General features: G+C 46.7%; 1 protein-coding gene across 1 annotated transcript; it reads left to right on the top strand.

Annotated features, from left to right (window-relative positions):
* The first annotated feature begins 551 nt into the window (after positions 1–551).
* On the top strand, positions 552–22,800 carry PITPNA (phosphatidylinositol transfer protein alpha). The gene is made up of 12 exons (XM_060756922.2): positions 552–705; positions 7,044–7,074; positions 11,094–11,239; positions 11,566–11,657; positions 14,737–14,744; positions 15,679–15,753; positions 16,734–16,817; positions 17,829–17,906; positions 18,109–18,219; positions 18,361–18,483; positions 19,823–19,892; positions 21,012–22,800. The coding sequence occupies exons 1-11, from the start codon at positions 686–688 to the stop codon at positions 19,868–19,870; spliced, it is 816 nt and encodes a 271-aa protein (XP_060612905.1). The 5' UTR covers positions 552–685; the 3' UTR covers positions 19,871–19,892; positions 21,012–22,800.
* Positions 22,801–24,489: the final 1,689 nt, after the last annotated feature.

Below are 24,489 nucleotides of genomic sequence, written 5' to 3'. Positions count from 1 at the left end.
TTAAAATCTATTGATATCAATGAGCAAATGCATTATTTATTTATTATTATTAATATCTAATAATAATATTAATTATTAATTATGCGATTTGCCTCGTTGCGAAAACGACATGTGATAAAGAGAAAAAAAAACACAGATCTGAATTCAGTGCAAAAAAACCCCCAAACTCTATAAGAATGACTTAAAATAATATCTTGATGGCTTGTGTTAGGGCTTAAGTTTGCCCTGGGTGGTGAATCTGCCTTTCTTTCCTAGCCACGCCTCCTGGCTCTTAGGCCACGCCCCTTTTGGCTTGTGTTAGGACTGAAGTTTGGTTTCTGCCTTTCCTTCTTAGCCACGCCCCTGGCTCTTAAGCCACGCCCCCTTTCTGGCGTGTGTTAGGGCTGGTTTGGTCTCTGCCTTTTTTTCGTAGCCACGCCCCCTTTCTGCCAGATGCCAACTCAGCCCTCGGCGCAGGCGCAGTGTCTCCTGACTCAAAAGGCGGCCCGGCGCAGGCGCGGGCTTGACGCCGCCACGCAGGGCGCCCCCTCCCTCTTCCGCGTGTGACGTCACGGCGCGGTGACGCAGCGGCTGTTGCCGGGGAACGCTCGCTGGGCCCTCCCTCCCTTCCTTCTCCTTCAGTCGGAGGGAAGGCAAGGAAGGCAAGGAAGGAGAAGGAGCCGGTTGCCCGCCCTTGAGGCCCGCCATGGTGCTCATCAAGGAATAGTGAGTCCCAAAGAGGGGAGAGGGTTGGCTTGTCTTCTGTGGGGTCACCCCCAAATGGGGCCCTTTTCCTGCGGCAGGGAGTTCCGCAGGGAGAGAGGAAGCCAAGGCCAGGCTGGGGAAACGGGGGAAGGAAGGAGGGAAGGAAGGAAGGAAAGAAAGAAGGCGGTGAAGGTCACTAACTGTCACCTCCCCTCTAGGTGACCCTCTAGGCCAGGCCTGGGCCAATTTGGGCCCTCCAGATGTTTTGGACTACAACTCCCACAATTCCTCACAGCCTCGGGTCCTTAGGCTGTGAGGAATTGTGGGAGTTGTAGTCCAAAGCATCTGGAGGGCCCAAATTGGCCCAGGCCTGGCCTAGGCCCATTTCTCATTCCACTCTCTATGATTTCTCCATTTGTTTATATTTTTAGAGCTTGGACATAGGCCTCTCTGGCTGTTCACAGGCCCTGTAGGGACCCAGTTCTTTCTCCCAAGGCGAGTGGACTACAACTCCCACCATCCTCGGGTCTCTGTGTGTCAAAAGCCAAAGGGAGATTGTTCCTTTCCATCCTTCTCTATCTACTTCATCTCCCATTCCTCTTCCCAAGCCCTGCTTCTCCTCTGCGCTTCCATATCATATTATATACCGAAAGGTTGGCGGTTTGAATCTGGGGAGCGGGGTAAGCTCCTGCTGTTAGTCCCAGCTCCTGCCAACCTAGCAGTTTGAGTCTCCCTCTTATGAATTCAACTGGTGGTAATAATAATAATAATAATAATAATAATAATAATAATCGAAAGGGCACCATGGATTCTCCCTCTATGGATTCGACTAGTAATAATGATAATAATAAGCTAAAGAGTGGTTTGAATTTGGAGAGTGGGATGATCTCCTGTTGTTAGACCCAGCTTCTGCCAACCTAGCAGTTTTGTTCTCCTTCTTATGGATTCAACTGGTAATAATAATCTAAAGGGCACCATGGCAGTTCGATTCCCCCTCTGTGGACCCAACTGGTAATGGTAATAATGATTGTTATCTAAAGGGCTTCATGATTCTTCCTGCCGAAGAGGTATCTATTGATCTCACATTTGCATTTATTATTTATTTAAACATTTGCATGGTTTCGAACTGCTTGGTTAGCAGAAGTTGGGCCTAACAGCGGGAGCTCACCCTGCTCCCTGGATTCGAACCGCTGACTTTTTGTCCAGCAAGTTCAACAGCTCAGCGGTTTAACTCACTGCGCCACCAGGGCCCCCCTAATAATAATAATCTAAATGGTACTGTGGATTCTCCCTCTATAGATTCAACTGATAATAATAACCTAAAGAGTGGTTCATATTCGGGGAGTGGGGTGAGCTCTCGCTGTTAGCCCCAGCTTCTGCCAACCTAGCAGTTTAATTCTCCCACTGTGGATTCAATTGGTAATCATGATGATAATATTAATAATAAGCGTAGAATCCTAGAGTTGGAAGAGACTTCGTGGGCCATCCAGTCCAAACTCATTCTGCCAAGAAGCAGGAAAATCACATTAAAAGTACCCCTGACAGATGGCCATCCAGCCTCTGTTTCAAAGCCTCCACCACACTCCGGGGCAGAGAGTTCCACTGCTGAACAGCTCTATCTCACAGTCAGGAAGTTCTTCCTCATGTTCAGGTGGAATCTCCTTTCCTGTAGTTTGAAGCCATTGTTCCATTGCGTCCTAGTCTCCATTGCAGCAGAAAACAAACCTGCTTCCTTCTCCCTATGACTTCCCCTCACATGGCCCTCATCATGTCTCCTTTCATCCTTCTGTTCTGCAGGCTAAACATGCCCAGTCTTGAAACCGCTCCTCATAGGGATTGTTCTCCAGAGTCTTGATCCTTTGAGTCGCCCTCTTCTGGACGCATTCCAGCTTAGAGTCAACATCTCCCTTCAGTTGCGGTGCCCAGAATTGGACAAAGTGTGATTCCAGTTGTGGTCTGACCAAGGCAGAAGAGAGGGGGAGCATGACTTCCCTGGATCTAGGCACTGGAATCCTATTTAATAATCTTAAGGGCACCACGGATTCTCCCTCTATGGTTTCAATTAGTAATAATAATCATAATAATGTAAAGAGAGGTTGAAATCTGGGGAGTGGGGCGAGCTCCCGCTGTTAGGCTTAGCTTCTGCCAACCTAGCAGTTTGAAAACACGCAAATGTGAGTAGATCAGTAGGTACTGCTTCTGTAGGAAGGTAACGTCGATACATACAGTCATGCCGGTCACATGCCCTTGGAGGTGTCTATGGGCAACACTGGCTCTTCAGCGTAGACATGGAGATAAGCACCATCCCCCAGAGTCAGATTTGACTAGACTTAATTTCAAAGTGAAAGCTTTACCTTTACCTATTATATAATTCTAATAGTATAATGTACTGGTAGTGTATTATATATAAAGGCACCAAATAGTTGCCATATGTAAAGCCGCCTTGAGTCCCCTTTGAGGTAGAGAAAGGTGGGGTATAAATAAAATAAATAAATAAATATTGTAGTATAATAATATAGTATAATATAATTATATATAATAATACACAACTTGTGTATTAAATATTACATTTATTACTACTGATATTACAGTATGTGTTCCTGTTTTTGTCTTGGTTCAGCTTCTCATGGCACTGAAAGTTTTATTTATTTATCATTTGATACACAACAAGATTGGCACACAGCAAACAAGATCACTGTGCTGCTGTTGTATTCGATCCCACGTCGGAACCTTCCCAAGTGTTTCGGACTGTGTGATGTATTGGTGAATAAAGCGTGCAGATTCGAGTAGTGTAGCCTTTTGCAGCTGACAGATGGTGATTTTGTCGGTGCCAGTTGTTGTTAAGTGCAGGCCGAGGTCTTGAGGCACTGCACCAAGTGTGCCAATCACCCCTGGGATCACCTTTACTGGTTTTTATTTATTTATTTATATTTATTTATTATCTTAGTGGTGGCCCCTCGACTGTGGAACTCCCTCCCTAGGGATATTAGATCAGCCCCTTCCCTTCTGACCTTCCAGAATAACGCAAAAACATGGCTTTTTGAACAAGCCTTTGGGAACCTAGTGCAATAGATAAACACAGAACTATGCGAAATCGAATACTGGAACGGCTTAGACGATGTTTTTGGACGACGAGGCTAGGGGCTTTATATGTTTGTAAAGGTTTTAATGTATGCATTATTATAATTCTGTTAAATGTTTATTGTAGTTTTTATGTTATTTTAATGGTATTGAATAACAGCGTATGTTGTAAAGCCACTTTGAGTCACCTTCGGGTTCGAGAAAGGCAGAGTAGAAATATCATAAATAAATAAATATTTATTGTTAGAAACACAACTAGATGAGTCCACAGTAGACAAGATCACTCTGCTGGCTGTTATATTGGATCACATGTCGGACCCTTCCCAAGTGTCTAGGATTGTGTGATGTTTTGGCAAATAATGTGTGCAGATTTATTTTATTTTATTTATGACATTTATATGCCGCCCTTCTCACCCTGAAGGGGACTCAGAGTGGCTTACAAGGTATATATTACATACAATATATTATTATTATTATTATTATTATTATTATTATTATTATTATTTTAAACACAACAAGATGAGTCCATAGCAGACACTCTGATGGCTGTTGAATTGGATCACACGTCAGACACTTCCCAAGTGTCTAGGACTGTGTGATGTATCGGCGAATAATGCGTGCAGATCCCAGTAAGGTGGTCTTCTGCAGCTGGCAAATGGTAATTTTGTCAGTGCTGATTGTGTTTAAGTACAGGCCAAGGTCTTTAGGCACTGCACCCCGTGTGCCGATCACCACTGGGACCCCTTGACTGGCTTGTGCCAGAGTCTTTGCAGTTCGATCTTTAAATCCTCGTGTCAGCTTTTCCAGTTGTTTCTCTTCAATCCTGCTGTCACCTGGGATTGCATATTATTATTATTATTATTATTATTATTATTATTCCCTTCTGAAGAGAGGCCTGGCTTTTCTGGCCTTCAGGTCCCTAGGCATTGGGTCCAGAGTCCCTCCGGCTGCCTTCTGCCCCTGCTTTGGGACCTTTGGCCCCATGCTCTAGGGTGAAAGGAGCCAGAGGGAGTTCCCTGGGAGAGTTTTACTTGTTTGGCACCTTCTTGGCTTGTGACAGGAGGAAGTGCTTACATCAGGAAGGGGGCATTGCCTTGGCGGGTCTGTTTGGCTCCATCGCTTTGTATCAGGAGCCTCCCTGCATGTTGTTTCGTTCCAAAGGGCAAGTGTCTCCCACTAAGCAGGCTTCCCAGTGTCTCTGTGGGCAGTACTGAGCCCTTTTCCCTCTACTTGCTCAGAGGCCTTGGCAAGGACACTGGAGTCGATGTGCTTAACTCCTCGCATGCGTCTCCTAACCTTAGTGTTGCTCCTTTAGCGTCTCTCTGTGACCTACGAGGGAAGCCGGTCCAGTACATATTTTGGTTGCTCTGGGTCTGTTTTCCGATCACTGCGTTTCCTTGTGTGTGTCATCAGGACGGTTTCAACCGGCCAGCTTTGCCAGTGGGATTTCTCCTTCAAGCTGTTCTGATTGGTGCAATATCTGCACCAATCTTATTCTCAGTCTCCTGGCTTTTCTCCTCTGCATTTCTGTGCCAAGCTCTCCTTTCTCATTTGTGTGAGAGAGCAGCAGTTGCGGATCCTCTACGGTCCTTTGAAGGGAAGGGAGAGGAGATGCTCCAGGAAGTAGGCCAAGGGCACGGGGTCAGGGGGAGGTCAGGTGGGGAACCTGGCCCAGAAATAATAATAATAATAATAATTATTATTATTATTATTATTATTTGAAACACAACAAGATGAGTCCACAGCAGACAAGATCACTTTGCTGGCTGTTGTATTGGGTCACACGTCGGACCCTTCCCAAGTGTCTAGGACTGTGTGATGTATCGGCGAATAATGTGTGCAGAATCCAGTAAGGTGGCCTTCTGCAGCTGGCAGATGGTAATTTTGTCAGCACTGATTGTGTTTAAGTGTAGGCCAAGGTCTTTAGGCACTGCACCCAGTGTGCCGATCTCCACTGGGACCACCTTGACTGGCTTGTGCCAGAGTCTTTGTAGTTTGATCTTTAAGTCCTCATACCGTGTCAGCGTTTCCTGTTGTTTCTCTTCAATCTTGCTGTCACCTGGGATTACAACATCAACAATCCATACTTTGTTTTTTAACACGGTCGTGAGGTCAGGATTATTGTGCTCCAGAACTCTGTCTGAATTCAGAAGTCCCAGAGTAGCTTGATGTGTTCATTCTCTGTAATTTTTTCCGGCTTGTGATCCCACCAGTTCTTTGTCGCAGGCAGATGGTATTTGTGGCACAAGTTCCAATGAATCATCTGAGCAACGGTGTTGTGCCTCTGCTTGTAGTCTGTCTGTGTGATCTTCTTGCAGCAGCTGAGGATGTGATCTATTGTTTCATCTGCTTCCTTGCAGAGTCTACATTTGGGATCTCTCGTCAACTTTTCAATTCTGGCTTTGATGACATTGGTTCTAATGGCTTGATCTTGTTCTTGTTGTTATTATTATTATTCATTTATACCCCGATTTATCTCTCTCCCGCAGGAGACTCAAGGCGGCTTGTCATAAAAGGATTAGCATACAATTTATAATACAGTAGAGTCTCGCTTATCCAACCTTTGCTCATCCAACGTTCTGTATTATCCAACGCAATCTACCTCTTGCCCGGGTCCATGGCAGTTTCAATACATTGCGATGTTTTGGTGCTAAATTTGTAAATACAGCAATTAGTACATAACATTACTGTGTACTGAACTCACCTACTCTCCGGATTCAAACTGCCAACCTTTCGGTCAGCAAGTTCAGCATCTCAGCGGTTTAACCCGCTGTGCCACCAGGGGCTCTGATTTAAAATATACGAATATGTAAACCTTAAAATAGAATTAAATATACACTAATATGAAAACACACACATGTGGGAAGAGACCTCCTTTTGCTCAGAGACCCCATGGTTGGGCCCCTGTCATGATCTCTATCTCATGCCATCCAACTATCAGCCCTCCTGACACACAGCAAATGGTCATGGGCCGAAAGGGAAGACGGGACATATGAACCAACCATAAAAGTCAATTGCCCCAAGGTGGGGGTAAAAGTGGGTTCTGGAATGTAGAAAGGAGCTAGCTCCAGGCGCGAGGACTCTTGAGTGGTCTATGATATTGTAGCTAGGCCTATATAGACCGGCAGTAGTGTGAGACTCTTGTATTCTGAACAATAAAGATGTTTGGTATCTTCAGCCTTTGTGCGTCTTGGCGTGTTTTTCCACAGCAACACCATTTGGAACTGAGAAACCTTAACAGCCCCAACTGATTTCCCCTTTTTTCTCTTCTCTTGCAGCCGAGTGCTTTTACCTGTTTCGGTGGAGGAGGTAAGTGTTTGTTCCTTCATTCCTGGGGCCTTCTTTGCCTCGAGCCCAGTTTAGAACCATACCCGTGGAGCCAGTTCCCTCTCCCATCCAGGAAGTGCAATAGTCCAAGGAACCAGTCTCTTTGGGCTTTGCTGGGAAGGGCATAGGTTCGGCTCGCTTGTCCACAGGTTGCTCCTGGTGCCCTGAATGGATTCCAGGCCACCAGTCTGGGCAAATACACACCAGCTCTGCCTTGTCCCTATGCTCCCAGGCCTCTGCCCTCAAGGTCATGGGCTTGCTTTGCAGCTTTCCCCCAACACCCTCTTAGCTGCCTTTCGCTCGCCTTCATTCTCACTTTCAATGGCAAGGAAGAAACTGCTGATGCAAGGAAAACAGTGCGATTGCTGCCAGCCCCTTCTCCATGTCTCTCGTACCAAAAAAAGCAGCTCCTTGTTTTCCTCATTTGGGGTAAACAATGCAGGTTCCTCTGTGCCTCCCTGTGTTTTTGCAGATGAATGAAAGAGGTTTTACACAAGGTTTGCTTTGCCCTTGCTACCTGTCTCTAGACTGACAAGGATGCATTGTAAGTATCCAGGCGGGGAGCCTCAAGCCTTTGCTTCCTTGCAAAGTTGGAGGTCCTTCTGAGGCTCCCCTCAAAGCATCCCTTTGGTCTGTGGCTTGGAGGGCATTTGTATATATATAATACTGATATTTTACTATGCTAATAATTTAATATATTTTGTGTGTGTGTGTGTGTGTGTATATATATATATATATGAAGCCGCTCTAAGTCCCTTTAGGGGTGAGAAGGGCGGTATATAAATGTCATTAATAAATAAATAAATTTGTGTGCTCCAAAGCACAAAAAACAGAGGTCTGCTTTTGCCCAGTTCCAATTAATTAGGCTGGTAAATATGGGGGCTCGCCCTGGATCACTTTGCAGCAGGCATAGGCAAACTTTCTATCTTGGGGGCCACATGGCGGGCCGGAATGGGGTGGCCAGGCCAGTAGGGAGGGAGGATGTTCTCCCCAAGCCCCCTCCCTGCCCTTCCCTTCCCTTCCTTTTCTCTTTCGGAGGAAGAAAGTGAAGGAACGACAGGAAATGTTTGGATCCCAAAAGGGTTGATCTTGGTCAGGATGAGATGGTGGATGGGAGAGAAAAAGTGTATCCATGAGACCTCGTATTGTCTACTCCTGGTCTAGAATCCTAGAGCTGGAAGAGACCCCCAAGGGCCACCCAGTTCAACCCCCTGCCATGCAAGAAGGCACAATCAAAGTACTCCCAATAGACAGCCTCTGTGGAAAAGCCTCCAGAGAAGGAGAGTCCACCCCACTTCCAGGCTGCCTATGCCACTCTGCAGGAAGTTCTTGCTAATCTTTTCAGTTGAATCTCTTTCCCTGCCATTTGAACCCATTTCTTCCTTGTGCCCTGGTCTCTAGAGCAGCAGAAAGTCACCCCCCATGCCCCCCCCCCAAATCTTGAAACATGGTTCTCATGTTCCCCCTCGACCTTCTCGTCCCCCAGCTAAACATCTCCCAGGAGGAAAGGAGGAAGGAAAAAGAGAAGGAAGAGAGGGAGGAAGAGAAGGGTGGATGGAAGGAAGGAAGGAAGGGAATGGAGGGAGGGAAGAGAGAAGGAAGGAAAGACAAATGGGAAGGAAGGAAGGAAGGAGGGAAGGAAGGAGGGAAGGAAGGAGAGGGAAAAATAGAGAGGGAAACAGGGAGGAAAGAGGGAAGGAAGGATGAAATGTTAGAAGAGAAGGGGGGAGGAAGGAGGAAGGAAAGAGGGAAGGAAGGGAGGAAGAGAAGGATGGAAGGAAGGGTTGAATGGAATGGAGGGAGGGAGGGAAGAGAAGAAAGGAAAGACAGGAAGGAAGGAAGGAAGGAAGGAAGGAAGGAAGGAAGGAAGGAAGGAGAAAAAGAGAGGAAAAGAGGGAGGAAAGAGGGAAGGAAGGAAAGATGAAAGGGAGGGAGGGAGAAAGAGAAAGGGAGGAAGGAAAGAAAGAGAGAAGGAAGGATAGAATGGCAAGAGAGAGGAAGGCCTGAGAAAAGAGGCCAAGGGATCACATCCGGCCCCCAGCCCTGGCTTTGCCCATACCTGCCTTGCAGGCTCCAGCTCTGAGAGAGTGCCAATTGTGCCCACGGCTTCCTCAGCCTCAGGTGGGACTGATCCACAGGGGAACTCCTGGGTCCCCACTTAGCCCAATGGAGCGTAAGGGTGATGGGCAGGGCAGTTTGTGTGGGTGGCTTGGTGTTGCCAGGAACCAAAGCCTGGGGACAGTGAAGGGAGAGTGTTTTCTATGCAGGCCATTAGGCTGAATTTCTGTGCTGGGAGCATGAAGGGCCACCTCCCCAGTCCGCTTTAGGGTCATGTGCCCCCTGCTCCATGCCACTCCTTCCTCCCTGGGATTGGAGTCCTTTGGCACTTTCTCTAGAGGATTTCCCCCACCCCTTGGGATCCGCTCTTATTTAACGCACCCGTTTCCGAGGCCTGCCTTCCTCCTCCTTCCAATAGGATTAGGGGATCAGGCATAACAGAGGAGATTAAGGGGTGAAGGTGGCAGTCCCACAGCCTGATCCTCTTAGTGCTTCAGCTCCAACTTGTGAAGCAAGGGAGGAGGACGAGGAGGAGAGAGTGAATGGGCAGTGCGTCAGTGTTGGCGGCACATTCGCCTGTGTCCCCAGGAGACCCCATCACCCGCCCAAAGCCTCTCAGTCTGGCTGGCACTTTCCCTTTCCTGATGCTCAGGGAAGTGAGAGTAGGCAGCAGCGTCCTGGTGCCCAGAAGGACAGGACACTGGGCTGGCCCTCAGGCTTGTAGGCCTCTTTGGGTGCCCAGTGCTCACTGGGCAGAGGCCTTGATCTGTTTCCTCCATTGGGATGGGGTCATGTGAAGACCTGAGTTCAAGATGTACGAGGGTTATCTGGAAAATAAGGTTCAAGTCATGTAGCTCTCACGGGAAGATGGTATCACTGCCATGTAGTGGAAAGCCAGCAGAAGCAAATGAGCTGTGCCAGTCGTCAGTAGCTCATCGACTGGCATTGTGGTGAAGGTTAGAGATGAACGTCCTCATTCTGTTTCCCTCCAAGTGTGAAGTTTGCACTGTGCGAGGGATATCCAGAAAGTAAGGTTATAAGGCGCATAGCTCTCGCGGGGAATTTTTGTGGAGGAAGTTGGTATCACTGCCATGTAGCAAGAAGCCAGTGGAAGTGAACCAACAGTGCCAGTTGTCGGTAGCTCATCGACTGGCATTGTGGTGATGGATAGAGATGAGTGTCCTCATTCCATTTCCCTCCAAGTACGAACTGCGTGCTGTATGAGGGATATCCAGAAAGTAAGGTTACAAAGCACGTTGCTCTCGTGGGGAATTTTCGTGGGGGAACTTGGTATCACTGCTGTGTAGTGGGAAGGCAGCAGAAGCCAGTGAGCAGTGCCAGTCATCAGTAGCTCATCGACTGGTGTTGTGATGAAGGTTAGAGATGAGAGTCCTCATTCTATTTCCCTCCAAATGCGAAGTTTCCTTACTTTCCAAATATCCCTCGTACATCGTGAACTTCGTACTTGGAGGGAAATGTAATGGAATGCTCATGAACATTCATCAGTCGATGAGCTACTGACGACTGGCACAGCTCATTAACTTCTGCTAGCAGCCTGCTACACAGCAGTGATACCAACTACCCCCCTAAAAAATCCCCATGAGGGCTATGTACCTTGTAACCTTATTTTCTGGATAACCCCCCATGAGGAGCAAGCCTGGGGCCCTCACTATCATGTTGCCTGGCCTTCAGCCCCAGGGCTCCCAGCAATGAGAAGTTACTGCAGAACAGGGCAAACACTGCTCTCGTCTGTCTGTCTGATGTTCCTTGGATTCCCTGTTAAAGGCCTGGAAAGGAAAGAAGTGTCTCGGGGACATGTTTTCCAAGCTGAGAAGATGGAAGGACAGTGGGGCAGCTGACCATTAAGCATCTTGTGGAGTGGGTGTCCTTTCTGGCTCCCTCGTGGCCCTGGTGTGATGCACTTCCTCTTCCTTCTCTTCTAGTACCAGGTGGGGCAGCTCTACTCGGTGGCGGAGGCCAGCAAGAATGAAACTGGTGGCGGCGAAGGGGTGGAGGTGCTTGTCAACGAGCCTTACGAGCGTGATGGGGAGCGGGGCCAGTACACCCACAAGATTTATCACCTGCAAAGGTGGGTCATCAAGGGTCCCATGGAGCGGACAGAAGCTTTGCTTTATTGGGGGAGGGGGGGTGGAGGCCTCTTCTTGCAGAAGTAGGCCAGCCTTTCCCTGCATGCATGCATGCCTAATCCCTGGTGTCCTTGTGCCCATGATTGAGAGGGGAACACTGGACACAACACACGCACTCACTCTTGCCAGCTGTTGAGGCTCAGCCCTCTGGAGCGCAGGGAGCTCTCTCTTTCTCTCGCTTGTCCTCTGCACACATTCCCCTCTTTTGGACTTTGTCGCATGATGGGCATTACCAACACTTGTTTTTGTTTCCCCTTCTTCACTGCAGTAAAGTCCCTCCCTTTGTGAAAATGCTGGCCCCAGAGGGAGCCCTCAACATCCACGAGAAAGCCTGGAACGCCTACCCATACTGTCGAACAGGTGCGTTTGGGGGGCAGAGTTGCAATATTTCATCACATAATAGTCACCACCGCATAATAGTCGCACACCATCTTTTGGGGTGCCAAAAATTGTATTTTTGTTTTCCTCAATAGTAGTTGCAGCCTCTATTTGGGGCTGATTCTCCCTTCCTTCTCCAAAGGCCTGAAAACAGTTTAAAACTACCAAACGGAGGTCTTTGGAGCTCTATTCTTCTCTCTTTTCTCAAAGGCCTTAAGGTGGTTAACAGACTAGTGCACAGTATTTGTTTTGTTCAGGTATTCATTTCGTCCCGTCCATTCGGAAGGCACAAAACAAAAGATCAATTTTCAGAAGAAACTAAAGATGAAACGAAAGAGAAAGTTGCATAGTGGGATCTTAAACTGTGTCTTTAAGTTTGGTGGTCCGAAAAATTTTGTTCATTCGGATGAAAGAACAAAACAGCTCATTTGGACAGGCCCCCGTTTTCGGAAGCTGTACTCGAAAACGAAAACGGGGTCATACGAATGAAACAGACAAAAACAGATAGTGATTCTATACAAATGCAAAAGACTAGTAGTTAACATAACCTGAAAGGGAGCTCTCTGGAACTCGGATTTTCCCATTTTCATCCAGAGAACTCCAATCCAAGTTTTGTAAACTGCCTTAAGGTCTTCAGAGAAAAAAAGCAAGGAAGGGGAAATCAGCCTGGAAATGGAAGTGCAGCAATTATGCAAGGAAAACTTCCTGACTGTGAGAGCTGTTCAACAGTGGAACTCTCTGCCCCGGAGTGTGGTGGAAGCTCCTTCTTTGGATGCCTTTAAACAGAGGCTTGATGGTCATCTGTTGGGGGTGCTCTGAATGCAATTTTCCTGCTTCTTTGCAAGGGGTTGGACTGGATGGCCGAGGAGGTCTCTTCCAACTCTGTGATTCTATGATTCTAAAACACAAATACCAATGGGCAGCCTGAGGCACCTTAGCTGTGTGGCCTCCATCTTGGCCCGGAGCCCTGGCTCGCGCCTGGCTTATCGCATTAGTGCTCAACCGGTGCCAGAGATGCGGCTGCAGGACAGGCACTCTTGCAGCTGGCCTCTGCCTGCGGCCACCTGCTCTCCTCTCTATTTCTCAAGGCAGATGTTTTTTATGGGGGGGGGTGTATCCTGTCCTATTTGCAATGCTTTCCTTTGGGGGGGGGGGGTTGCATCCCCTTCTTTCTCACTCTCCTTGAGGCCTTGGCTTTTGCTCGGTTTTGGCTTCTTGCTTTTGGAATGGAAAGCATGAAAGGGCCGTCTGGCCTGGTCCTTCTGGCTGTCACAGAATCTGCCGTGGCTTTGTGTCACTTTGCTAATGAATAATTGAGCCCCACAAGGATCAGGAGACTCTGGTTACTGCCAGCAGTCTGCCCAGTGAGCCTCCCAGCTCCAGTTACCGGCACTCATCCAACTGGATCCCAAGGGCCAAGGGTAACGGAGCAGAACGCTGGGTCTGTGCCTTTTGTAGCCTATGCCGTGGAATAGGTGCTTAGGGCATTACCTGCCTGCCAGCAGGACTGGGTTCTCCTAGGCCAGCGTTTCTCAACCTAGGGGCCACGACCCCTGGGGGTTGTGAGGGGGTGTCATAGGGGTTGCAGAGACCATCAGAAAACACACATTTCTGATGGTCTTAGGAACCCCTTTGGCAGAGAAGGCTAAAGATCTCTCTGCCTGTCCTTCTCTTCCTTTTTGGACACAGAGGGTGAATCCTCCCACCCAAAGCCCTCCTCGACTGTGATTGGTTGGCCACTCAGCAAAGGGGAGAGCTCTTTCTGAGACTCCAAGCAGGGGAGGGGAGAGCAGGCGTGCTCGGCGCATAGCAGCGGGGTGTGCATGTTCAGGTGAGGGAGAGCATGTGAGGCTGAAGGGATGCTCACACCAGCGAGTCCCTTCAAGACATGGTGGTCTCTGTGTGGGAAATTTGGCCCAATTCTATTGTCTTTGGGGTTCAGAATGCTCTTTGATTGTAGGTGGACTATAATTCCCAGCAACTACAACTCCCAAATGTCAAGGTCTATTTTCCCCAAATGCCACCAGTGTTCACATTTGGGCATATTGAGGGTTCGTGCCAAGTTTGTTCCAGATCCATCATTGTTTGAGTACACAGTGCTCTCTGGATGTAGGTGAACTACAACTCCCAAACTCAAGGCCAATGCCCATCAAACCCTTCCAGTATTTTCTGTTGGTCACAAGAGTTCTGTGTGCCGAGTTTGGTTCAATTCCATCGTTTGTGGAATTTAGAATGTTCTTTGATTGTAGGTGGACTATAAATCTTAGCAACTACAACTCCCAAATGTCAAGGTCTATTTCCCCCAAGCGCCATGAGTGTTCACATTTGGGCATATTGAGGATTTGTGCCAAGTTTGGTCCAGATCCATCATTGTTTGAGTCCAGAGTGCTCTCTGGATGTAGGTGAACTACAACTCCCAAACTCAAGACCAATGCCCACCAAACCCAGTATTTTCTGTTGGTTACAGGAGTTCTGTGTGCCAAGTTTGGTTCAGTTCCATCGTTGGTGGAATTTAGAATGCTCTTTGATTGTAGGTGAACTATAAATCCCAGCAACTACAACTTAATGACAAAATCAATCCCCCCGCAACCCTACCATTATTCAAATTGTGCCAAATGTAGTCCAGCGAATGAAAATACATCCTACATATCAGATATTTACATAATGATTCATAACAGTTATGGACTAGCAACAAAAATAATGTTATAGTTGGGGGTCACCACAACATGAGGAACTGTATTAAGGGGTATTACGAAGGTTGAGAACCACTGTCATAGGCAGCGGCCCTATGGCTCTGCGTGGAATTTCACCCTTCTCTGAGTGACAGGAGAGCTGGAGGAGGCTCCACTTGTGGGTCCGGGGGAGTTTCCAGGCATATCACTCTTGCTCCCCCCCCCCCTCCACTGCTCTAAGACCCTGCTTTTTGGGTTGGAAGCTGGAGCTCTGAGAGCATCTGACATTTTATATAGAAAGGGATGGAGGTTGCTAGAAATCTCTGGATGCTGTGCACTCACTGATGTTCTCTTTTTTTTTTTTTACATGCCGTTTCTTATTGGAGCAGTTATCACAGTAAGTATGGCTTTTAGCCCATGCTTGGAAGAGTGTCTGCCTCTGTGTTGTGGGAGGAGGTAGAAGGGGGAGGTGGTCCCGGTCCCCTTAGAAGCCAAACCTGTACCCATTGCTCCAGTTAAGAGCGGGGTTTGTTCTCCATGCTGGCTCTATAAGAAGGTCCTCCATTGTGCATGTGGCAGGGCTCAGGCTGCATTGTAATAGGTGGCCTGTGGTTTGCTCTCCTCCACACTCGCAAGAATTGTGGCCACATTTCTTAAGGTTGGCTCTGCATCTCGTGGTGCCAGAGAGCAGCCTGTTTAGCACCTTCCAAGTCAGCCAGCCATCTGTGTCTCCAAGGGGGAGTCTCTCATTCGATATCAGCCATGGCTTGAAGTTCCGGGTTTTTGGCCTGCCATTTTTGGACTTTTGCTTGCTGAGGTGTTCCTGGGAGTATCTCTGTAGAACTTAGAAAACTATTTCTTGATTTAAGGCGTTGTCATGCTGGCTGATATCCAAACGGGATGGGCCAGAAAGGTCTTTTCATTACAGGCTGCTATTTCCTGATGGATGTCAGGTGATGCAATACCAGCTAATCAGTATAATTTCTCCAGTGGTTTAAGGTGTAGACATCCTGTGATAATGCGGCATGTCTCATTAAGAGTCACATCCATTGTTTTAACGTGGTGAGATGTGTTCCACACTCAGCACCAGAGTATCCAAGCGCAAGGGCAGATGTCTTCACTGTATCTGGTTGTGATCCTCAGGTTGTGCCAGTCAGCTTTTGTATGATATTATTTCTAGCACCCACTTTTTGCTTGATAGTCAAACAGTGCTTTTTGTAGGTCAGAGCACAGTCCAGGGCAACTCCCAGGTATTTGGGTGTGTTGCAATGCTCCAGTGGAATAGTGCTGCATGAATCACCAGCTGACTGATCATCTTCTCTTCCTTGCAGAATGAATACATGAAAGATGACTTTTTGATCAAAATTGAAACCTGGCACAAACCAGACCTCGGGATGCAGGAGAATGTAAGCACGCTTGATAGGGGTGGGCTGTGGTCTTTGCAGGGGTCTCATAGCTGCTCTTTACAAACACAAGCCACTTGCTTTCTATATCTTAGTGGCTCTTTAGAAAGGTTGGTTAGGTGAGTGGGCTTATGAACAAAAGACCCTCCCCATAAATGTTCAGCAGAGTAACTTATCAGCAGCAGCATGACTCAGCACCAGTAGCCTAAGTGATAAAATGAACAAAAACACAGAGACTAATGTCATCTCTTCCATAGGAGGCTTTTCTTTGTAGTAAAATAATATGGTTACACTATTTACAAGAACAAGGGAAACAGCTTTGCTCTCACAGAGCCTCTTCTCACACTAAACTTACACAGGAGCTTTGTACAGTAGCCTTCACACTGGAACTTTACATACAAGGAACTTTACACACAATCTGGGGCTTCTCACACCAGGCCTCTCATACACTGAGGCCTACTAACTCTAGGCCTACCACGCACTGAGGCCTACTTAACACTGAGGTTTATCTCACACTGAAGTTTCTCTCAGACTGAAGTGTCTTCATACTGAGGGCAACTAACTCTGAGGCGTACTGAGCTACAGTACGCTTCCATGCTTGGCTTCTTTCTTATGCAGATAAACAGCTTCACTCTCACAGAGCTTCCTCACACCGAAATTACACAGGACCTTCACATAGTAGCTTTACACACAGCTTTACACACAAGGCCTTTAACCTGGGGCTTCTTACACCAAAGCTTTTCACACACAGAGGTTTACCTCACACTCCTCAGGACAACACTAGCTTTGTCCCACTAACTCTTAACAGGCTTTGGCCTACTCACTCTCCTCAGGATGATACTAGCTTTGGCCCACTGACTCTTAACAGGCTTCGGCCTACTCACTCTTTCAATGCTTGGCTCACATTTTTGTAATTTAAAATACCTAGTTAATTTTTAATATTTCTGACAAGGTCCACACTTTTTCCTTGTTCCCCTGCACAGGTGCATAAGCTTGAGCCCAACGAATGGAAGAATGTAGAAGCCATCTATATTGACATTGCAGACCGGAACCAAGTGCTTTCGAAGGTAAGGCCCAAGAGTGGAGGGCTCCTCTTTGGATGGTGGCCAACTGAAATATGTGGAGAGGTTTGGCTGGAGGCCAGTGAGGGAGAAGAAGGTGGTGCATTGCTTTCTGGAAGAAAATAGTGCTCTCCCTGGTGGCTGTTCTCAGCAGAACAACTAGGCCCTGGACACAGGCACAAATAGCCGCCTGGGATGCATTGGCCAGTGGTGAGGAACAAAAACACACAGACCAATGTTATCTTTACCATAGGAGGCTTTTCTCTGTGGTAAAATAATATGGTGGAACTCTTTACAAGAACAAGGTTTCCATAACACAGATAAACAAATACATAGTAGCTTTACACGCAGCCGCCTTCATACTGGAGCTTTTTTACACGCGGCTTCTCTCACACAGTGGTTTACCTCACACTCCTCAGAACAACACTATCTTTGGCCCACTAACTCTTTCAGTGCTTGACTCACATTCACATAATTATATGGTTGCACTACTTACAAGAACGATGTTTCTATAACACAAATAAATACATAATAGCTTTACACGCAGCAGCCTTCATACTGGAGCTTTTTTACACAAGGCTTCTTTCACATAAAGGTTTAGCTCACACTCCTCAGAAGGACACTAGCTTTGGCCCAGTGACACAGGCTTCAGCCTACTCACTCTTTCAGTGCTTGATTCACACTATTGTAATAAAAAATACCCAGTTAATTTTGAATATTTCTAACAGGTGGATCTGGCCCACTGCTTTTTGCCACTTATTTGTGGAGGCTGAATGAGGGCTTGCCTCATTGGTAAACTGACTGGGGGCTGTGTGCATCTGTGCAGAGACCTTAGAGGGAGCCCCAGGTGCCTTGCGGGGCCCTGGCGTTCAATCCCAAGCAGGCCTCTTCCTCCTCTTGCCCAGCTTTGAGCCAGGCCTGTGTTGGGCTGCCAGAGGACAAATAACGGCGCATGACTGCTGTGAGTGTGTGCCATTCCCCTTCCTGGAGCTTCCCTTTGTGTTTTGTGTGCTGCAGGATTACAAGCCGGATGAAGACCCCGCCAAGTTTAAATCGGTCAAGACGGGACGTGGCCCCTTAGGACCCAACTGGAAGGTGCGGGCCCTGCTGCTCCTGGTTTACAGTGCATGGGATTTTGGGTTGGCAGAACGGCTGAGATGAGGTTTCAGTAGGGAGAGAGCTGGGGTTGGCACCCGTTGGGCTGCAATTGTCCAGGCCCACATTTGGAGGGTGAGAAGCAGGAGCCCCGGAGGCAGTCAGTGTCTCCCTTCTGACGGAGCACTTCTTCCCTCTGCAGAAGGAGCTGGGCAAGCAATCCAACTGCCCCTACATGTGCGCCTACAAGCTGGTGACGGTCAAGTTCAAGTGGTGGGGATTGCAAAACAAAGTGGAAAATTTCATCCATAAGGTGAGGGAAGCAGAGTCGTCGGCTTCAGCAAATGAAGGGACAAAATCCAGACCTTAATTGGCAGCATGAGTTGCCTGGATCTGCCATCCTCTGCTTTCTGGAATTTCTGAACCACCGCCGATGCTTCTTCTTCTTTTGCAGCAAGAGAAGCGCCTTTTCACAAACTTCCACCGGCAGCTCTTCTGCTGGCTGGATAAATGGGTGGAGCTGACGATGGAGGACATTCGCAGGATGGAGGATGAGACAAAGAGGCAGCTGGACGAGGTGAGGCTTGAGAGGGCAGTGACTCAGTTTCCCCGCTCCTAATATGTCAACGACTCATCCACTTTGCTGGGTCAGTGCGTGAAGCAGGGTCAGAGGGAGTTGCTGGGTGCCTTTTGCTTCCAGAGCTGCGAGCTAGTTGCCAAGTGCTATGCTAACAATATAATATAATATAATGTAATATAATATATTGTATATACATATAATATTTATAATATTATAATGTAATACAATATAATACTACTACTACTAATATATTCAGTTCTTGTGGGTTTTTTCGGGCTATATGGCCATGTTCTAGAGGCATTTCTCCTTAGGAGAAATGCCTCTAGAACATGGCCATATAGCCCGAAAAAACCCACAAGAACTGAGTGATTCCGGCCATGAAAGCCTTCGACAATAATAATATATTATTATTATATATTTTATATTGCATGTAATATTACTAATAATATTACAATATAATGGAGACGAGAGACAGGGCCTTTTGGTGGTGGCCCCTCAGCTGTGGAACGCCCTCCCTATAGATATTAGATTGGCCACCTTCCTCCCAAAAAGACGTGGCTTTTTGAACAAACGTTTGCAAATGCAGAGTAACTGACATAGGAAAATGGGGTCCTCAAACTTTTTATACAAAGGGTCAGATCACAGTCCCTCAAACTGTTGGAGGGCTGGATTATAATTTGAAGAAAACATAATTTGAATTCCTATGCACACCTCACATATCTTATTTGTAGTGCAAAAAAGCACAATAATTAAAATGAAGAAGAATTTTAACAAATATAAACTTTATAGTATTTCAATGGGAAATCAGCGTTTGGTTGATGAGATAGGATTGTTGTTGTTGTTGTGTGCTTTCAAGTCATTTCAGGCTTAGATTGACCCTGAATGAGGGCCGAGTAAATGTTCTTGGAGGGCCATATCCGGCCCCCGGGCCTTAGTTTGAGGACCCCTGGACTAGACAATGAGTCCAGACAATGTTTTAACAAGGAGACACTATGAATTTATATTTTATTGATTTGTTTAGTTTTTATTATATGTTATGTTTTTACTTGTATTTATGACATTGTAAGCATTGAATTTTGCCCTCTTAACCGCCTTGAGTCGCCTATGGGCTGAGAAGGGTGGTATACAAATACAGCAAATAAATAAATAAATAAAACAATATAGTAATATATAATACTGATATTGTACTATGCTAATAATATAATATATATTTTATGTATTTATATCTTGTAAGCTACTCTAAGTCCCCTTTGGGGTGAGAAGGGCGGCATATAAATGTTGTAAATAAATAAATAAATAAATAAGAAGACCATAAATTGCCTTTTCTCTGTTGCAGATGAGAGAAAAGGATCCCTTGAAAGGAACGTCGGCTGCGGATGATTAGCGCAGACTCCTCTTGTTGCATGGTAGGTGCCTTAGTCTCGTACAGCAGAGCAGGAACACCCCTGATCTTAAACACCACACCAGCTTGGTAAAATCAGCAAGCAGTTTGTTGTACAATATATGTAGGCAAAGCATTAAAAATTGCAAAACAGTAAAGGTTCAAAAATCCAAAATAGTCCATTGGCTTTGAAGGGAAACAAAATCAATGAATATATAGAAATCCATGAAACTAGGCACTTGAAACCTTGAAACAAAACAGCAGGAAAATCCCATAGGCAAAACATGGGACTTGGGGGGGGGGTGAATAGACCTTGACATTTGGGAGTTGTAGTTGCTGGGATTTATAGTTCACTTACAACCAAAGAGCATTCTGAATTCCACCAACAATGGAATTGAACCAAACCTGTCACACAGAACTCCCAAGACCAACAGAAAACATAAAATACTGGAAGTTTTTGGTGGGCATTGACCTTGAGTTTTGGAGTTGTATTTCACCTACATCCAGAGAGCACTGGGGACTCAAACAATAATGGATCTGGACCAAACTTGGCACGAATTCTCAATATGCCCAAATGTGAACACTGGTGGAGTTTGGGGGAAAATAGACTTGATATTTGAGAGTTTTAGTTGCTGGGATTGATAGTTCAACTACAATCAAAGAGCATTCTGAATTCCACCAACGATGGAGTTGAACCAAACTTGGCACACAATACTCCCAAGACCAACAGAAAATCCTGGAAGTTTTGGAGTTGAGTTTTGGAGTTGTAGTTCACCTAAATCCAGTTTTGTAGTTGTAGTTCACCTAAATCCAGAGAGCATAGGTGAATCAAACAATGATGGATTTGGACCAAACTTGGCACGAATATTCAATATGTCCAAATTTGAACACTGGTGGAGTTTGGGGGTAATAGACCGTGACATTTGGGAGTCGTGGTTGCTGGGATTTATAGTTCACCTCCAATGATAGAATTGGGCCAAACTTCCTATATCGAACCCCCATGACCAACAGAAAATAGTGTGTTTACTGATGGTCTTTGGCAACCCCTCTGACACCTCCAGGGGTCCTGATCCCCAGGTTGAGAACACTTCTGTACTGTATATTGACATTTGTTTTTCATTCATCTTCTCTTCCACCTCTTTAGATTGCAGAAGCGCCAGCAGGAAGGCCCGGACTCTCCAACCTCTTGACCAACGGTCCGTCTCTGGATCTCAAGCCCTCTTCTCTCCAGTCGGCAGAGTCGACTCCGGCCTCCCTTTAGCTAACTCTAGTTGCCCTTAAATCTCCGTGAGCAAACCGGCCGTCCTGGGCCCTGAGTGCGGTGGGCCTTGGCTCCTGGGAAAGGAGGATGAGAAAAGGGGGCCCACGGGGGGGAATGGCTGCCACCGCCTCTCAAGAGCGCCTCGCCTGATCCCTGCGGGGCACTCTTTGAGTTTCTGTCGTGATGTGGTGATTTAGGTTTCATTATCTGTGTATATATATATATATATATTTTCCCCCTTCCTTTGGGATAAACTTGCTGCCTTTGTTTCCTTCCCGTCCTTCACCTTTTCGTTTTTCTTCTGCGGAGAGAGAGTGGGATTCAGTATCAGGGGACCAGGCCTCCCGTTTTACTCCTTCGGTATCAGCAATGGAGGGGGGCCGCTCTTGCTGCTAACAGGGTTTTTGGACACACTCTGCCCCTCACCATTGCTGCTGTGTCGTTGCTTGGGTCAGGGGCTCCGGTGTTGAGTGGGCAGCCTCTTTGAAGGGTTCTGGGCACCCAACTCCTTCTGGAGGGGCCAGAAGGGTCTCCTTTCCCTTGGAGACCACAGAATGGCATAGACACCTCTTCCATCTTGCTCTGAGTCATAACACTCATAAGAAGAGGGGGAGCATGGGTCTTGATGCTCTTGTCACCGTCTTAAGATAATCCCACGAGCAGGATGGGACCGATGTGACTCCGTTGCTGCTGGGCCTTGACGACGGCCACAAACCGTCCCCAGAAGCAACAACTTCTTTCCCCTCCTCATGGAGAGTGTTGCCCCACTGACTGCTGGGAGATGGAAGAATTGGGGAGGCTTTGCTCAGGGAAGATGGGAGGCTCTCTGGCCCTCTTGCTGCGTGCGTTCCTTTGCCTTACGAGGCCCAAGTGCAATAAGCAAACTTCATTTCTGGTGGACTGCGAAAAACAGGGCTTCCTTTTTCTTTTGAGGGGTGAAACTGGGTATTCAGCCTTTGGGAAAGGAGTTGGGGCCAGGAATGCACTAAGACCCCCTTAATGCCTCCTCTCCCTTTGGCTAATCCCAGATACTGTCACGAGCCGGGCATTGGCATTAACGTGCCGAACATATTTTCCCCCCCTTTATGGGTCATGACACGTAAGAGGATTCTTCCGACTTGAATGTGTTATTGTTTCCGCGGCTGTTCTTGCATCGCTCCCACTTGAGAGTTTTGAGCTGATGAGAAGGCTTTTCTAGCCAGCCCAGCCACACATCTCTATGGAAACGGGAGGTTGACATTTCGGAAAAAGAGAGACTCAGGAAAGATTGGAGACGGAGGGGAAAGCGCTGACTTAAAAACACAAAGCTTTCCTGCTTAGCGGTGAGAAAAGACGCAGACGCCCTCCCTCTAGACTATACGCCTTTTGTTCTCACTTAAGTTCTCTCCAAAGTACCCCAAAAAGAGCCTCTCTGACCTTGATTTGGAGCCCCTTTCTGGCAGCCTTCTCTCCCCTCCGCCTAATATTCTGCTTCTCTGCCCTCCTCCCCTCCGACCGGTTTGGATTGGTTTCCTTGTGCTGTTTTTTTCTTTCTATGGCACCCCGACTTTGTAGACTTGGATTAGACGATTCCTTGTTTTCTTTCATGTGAGTTTGTGCCTTTTTTTTTGTCTCCCAATCTTCTTCCGATACAGGCCTATTGGAAGCAAATCTAATAAAATCATAGATGAGAGCCTCTCGGAGTCTCTGCTTGGTTCTTATGATGGCAAGGAAGGGAGGGAGGGTGAATCGTTCAACAGTAGAACTCACTGCCTCAGGAGTCTGGTGGATTTATTTTATTTATTTACCATATTTATATACCACCTTTCTCAGCCTGAAGGTGACTCAAGGCAGTTTACAGTCAGCATTCAATCCCCCTACAACATAAAATATAATTTAAAACATTAACATATAATATAAGCCATATAAAAACAGTAGAATTAATAAAAACAATAATGAACTATTCAACAGTGGAACTCTCTGCCCCAGGAGTCTGGTGGAAGTTCCTCCTTTGGAGGCTTTTAAGCAAATGGCAATCTGTCGTCAGGGATCAAGGTGGTATCTTTCTTTACAGCAGAAGGGTTGGACTGGATAGACGAGTCATTTCCAACTCTATTCAGTGAATGGAGAAAGAGGATGGGGAATGGTGCTCTCTCTACCAGAAAAAAGCACCATCAGTCCCTGCGAAAGTGGGGCTCCCCTTTTGCTAGGTGTTTATAAAGCCTCCCCTAGGCATAATAATTGGGCCCCCTGGTGGGGCAGTGGATTAAAATGCTGAGGTGCAGAACTTGCTGACCAAAAGCTTGGCAGTTTGAATCCGGGGAGTAGGGTGAGCTCCCACTATTAGCCTCAGCTTCTGCCAACCTTGCAGTTTGAAAACATACAAATGTGAGTAGATAATAGGTACTGCTTCTGTGGGAAGGTAACGGCGTTCCATGCAGCATGCCAGAAATTGAGATGAGCACCACACCTCAGAGTTAGACATGACTAGACTTCATGTCAACGGGAAACCTTTACCTTTACCTAGGCATAATAATAATAATATTTATTTATTTATTTATTTATTTTCCACCCTCTCCCCCCAATAGGGACTCAGGGCGGTTCACAACATACAGCGGCAAACATTGAATGCAACGGAATGAGCGCAAACCACTCCTTACTGCAAACCTCTCCTTATTTTTAATTGCTTTTTTTAGTTGTATAATGCGTTGTTTGTTTATGTACGTCTTTAATGTTTGGCTACTTCTTGGTTGTCATAAGTTCTATTGATTGATTGTGATGTGATTTGCTGCTTCTTTTTTTGCCATTGAACGTTTGCCATTTCTGTTGAAAACTGCCCCAAGTCCCCTTGGGGTGATAGGGTGGGTTACAAATAAAGCTTATCATTATATTGTCAAAGGCAAAAAACGGGAATTTCAGACAAGAAAATCAGACAAGCTAATCACTTCCCAACAAAGGATTCCCCCATGCACTAAGAAACCAGACCTTGAAACTGCTAGGCCATTAAATGCTAATCACGGTGGCCAACTGAAACATTCACACCTACCTCCAACAGACAAGAGTTCTTTCTCCTACTCTGGACATTCCACACAAAAAAACCAATCAGGACCAGCTAATCAGCTCCCAACAAAAGGATTACCCCAGCCAGGAATCAGCAAGGATTTGAAGGTGATTAATTGCAACATTCACACTTACCTCCAACAGACAAGAGTTCTTTCTCCCACCCTGGACATTATTCCACAGATATATAAACCTCACTTGTCCTAGTTTCCAACAGACCTCACAACCTCTGAGGATGCCTGCCATAGATGCAGGTGAAACGTCAGGAGAGAATGCTTCTGGAGAATGGCCATACTGCCCGGAAAACTTACAAAACCCAAAG

This window comes from Anolis sagrei, chromosome 11 (genome assembly GCF_037176765.1).
Source record: "Anolis sagrei isolate rAnoSag1 chromosome 11, rAnoSag1.mat, whole genome shotgun sequence".
Taxonomy (NCBI): Eukaryota; Metazoa; Chordata; class Lepidosauria; order Squamata; family Dactyloidae; genus Anolis; species Anolis sagrei.
The sequence above is the reverse complement of the archived record's forward strand: the minus strand, read 5'-3'. Positions and strand labels throughout refer to the sequence as shown.

What these genes read in the sequence shown, in the direction of transcription:
- PITPNA (XM_060756922.2), top strand. Translation starts at nt 686, where the DNA reads ATGGTGCTCATCAAGGAATA. An exon ending in ACCTCGGGATGCAGGAGAAT is followed by an intron (nt 15,754 to 16,733) that starts GTAAGCACGCTT and finishes TCCCCTGCACAG; the next exon opens with GTGCATAAGCTTGAGCCCAA. An exon ending in CAAAGAGGCAGCTGGACGAG is followed by an intron (nt 18,484 to 19,822) that starts GTGAGGCTTGAG and finishes TCTCTGTTGCAG; the next exon opens with ATGAGAGAAAAGGATCCCTT.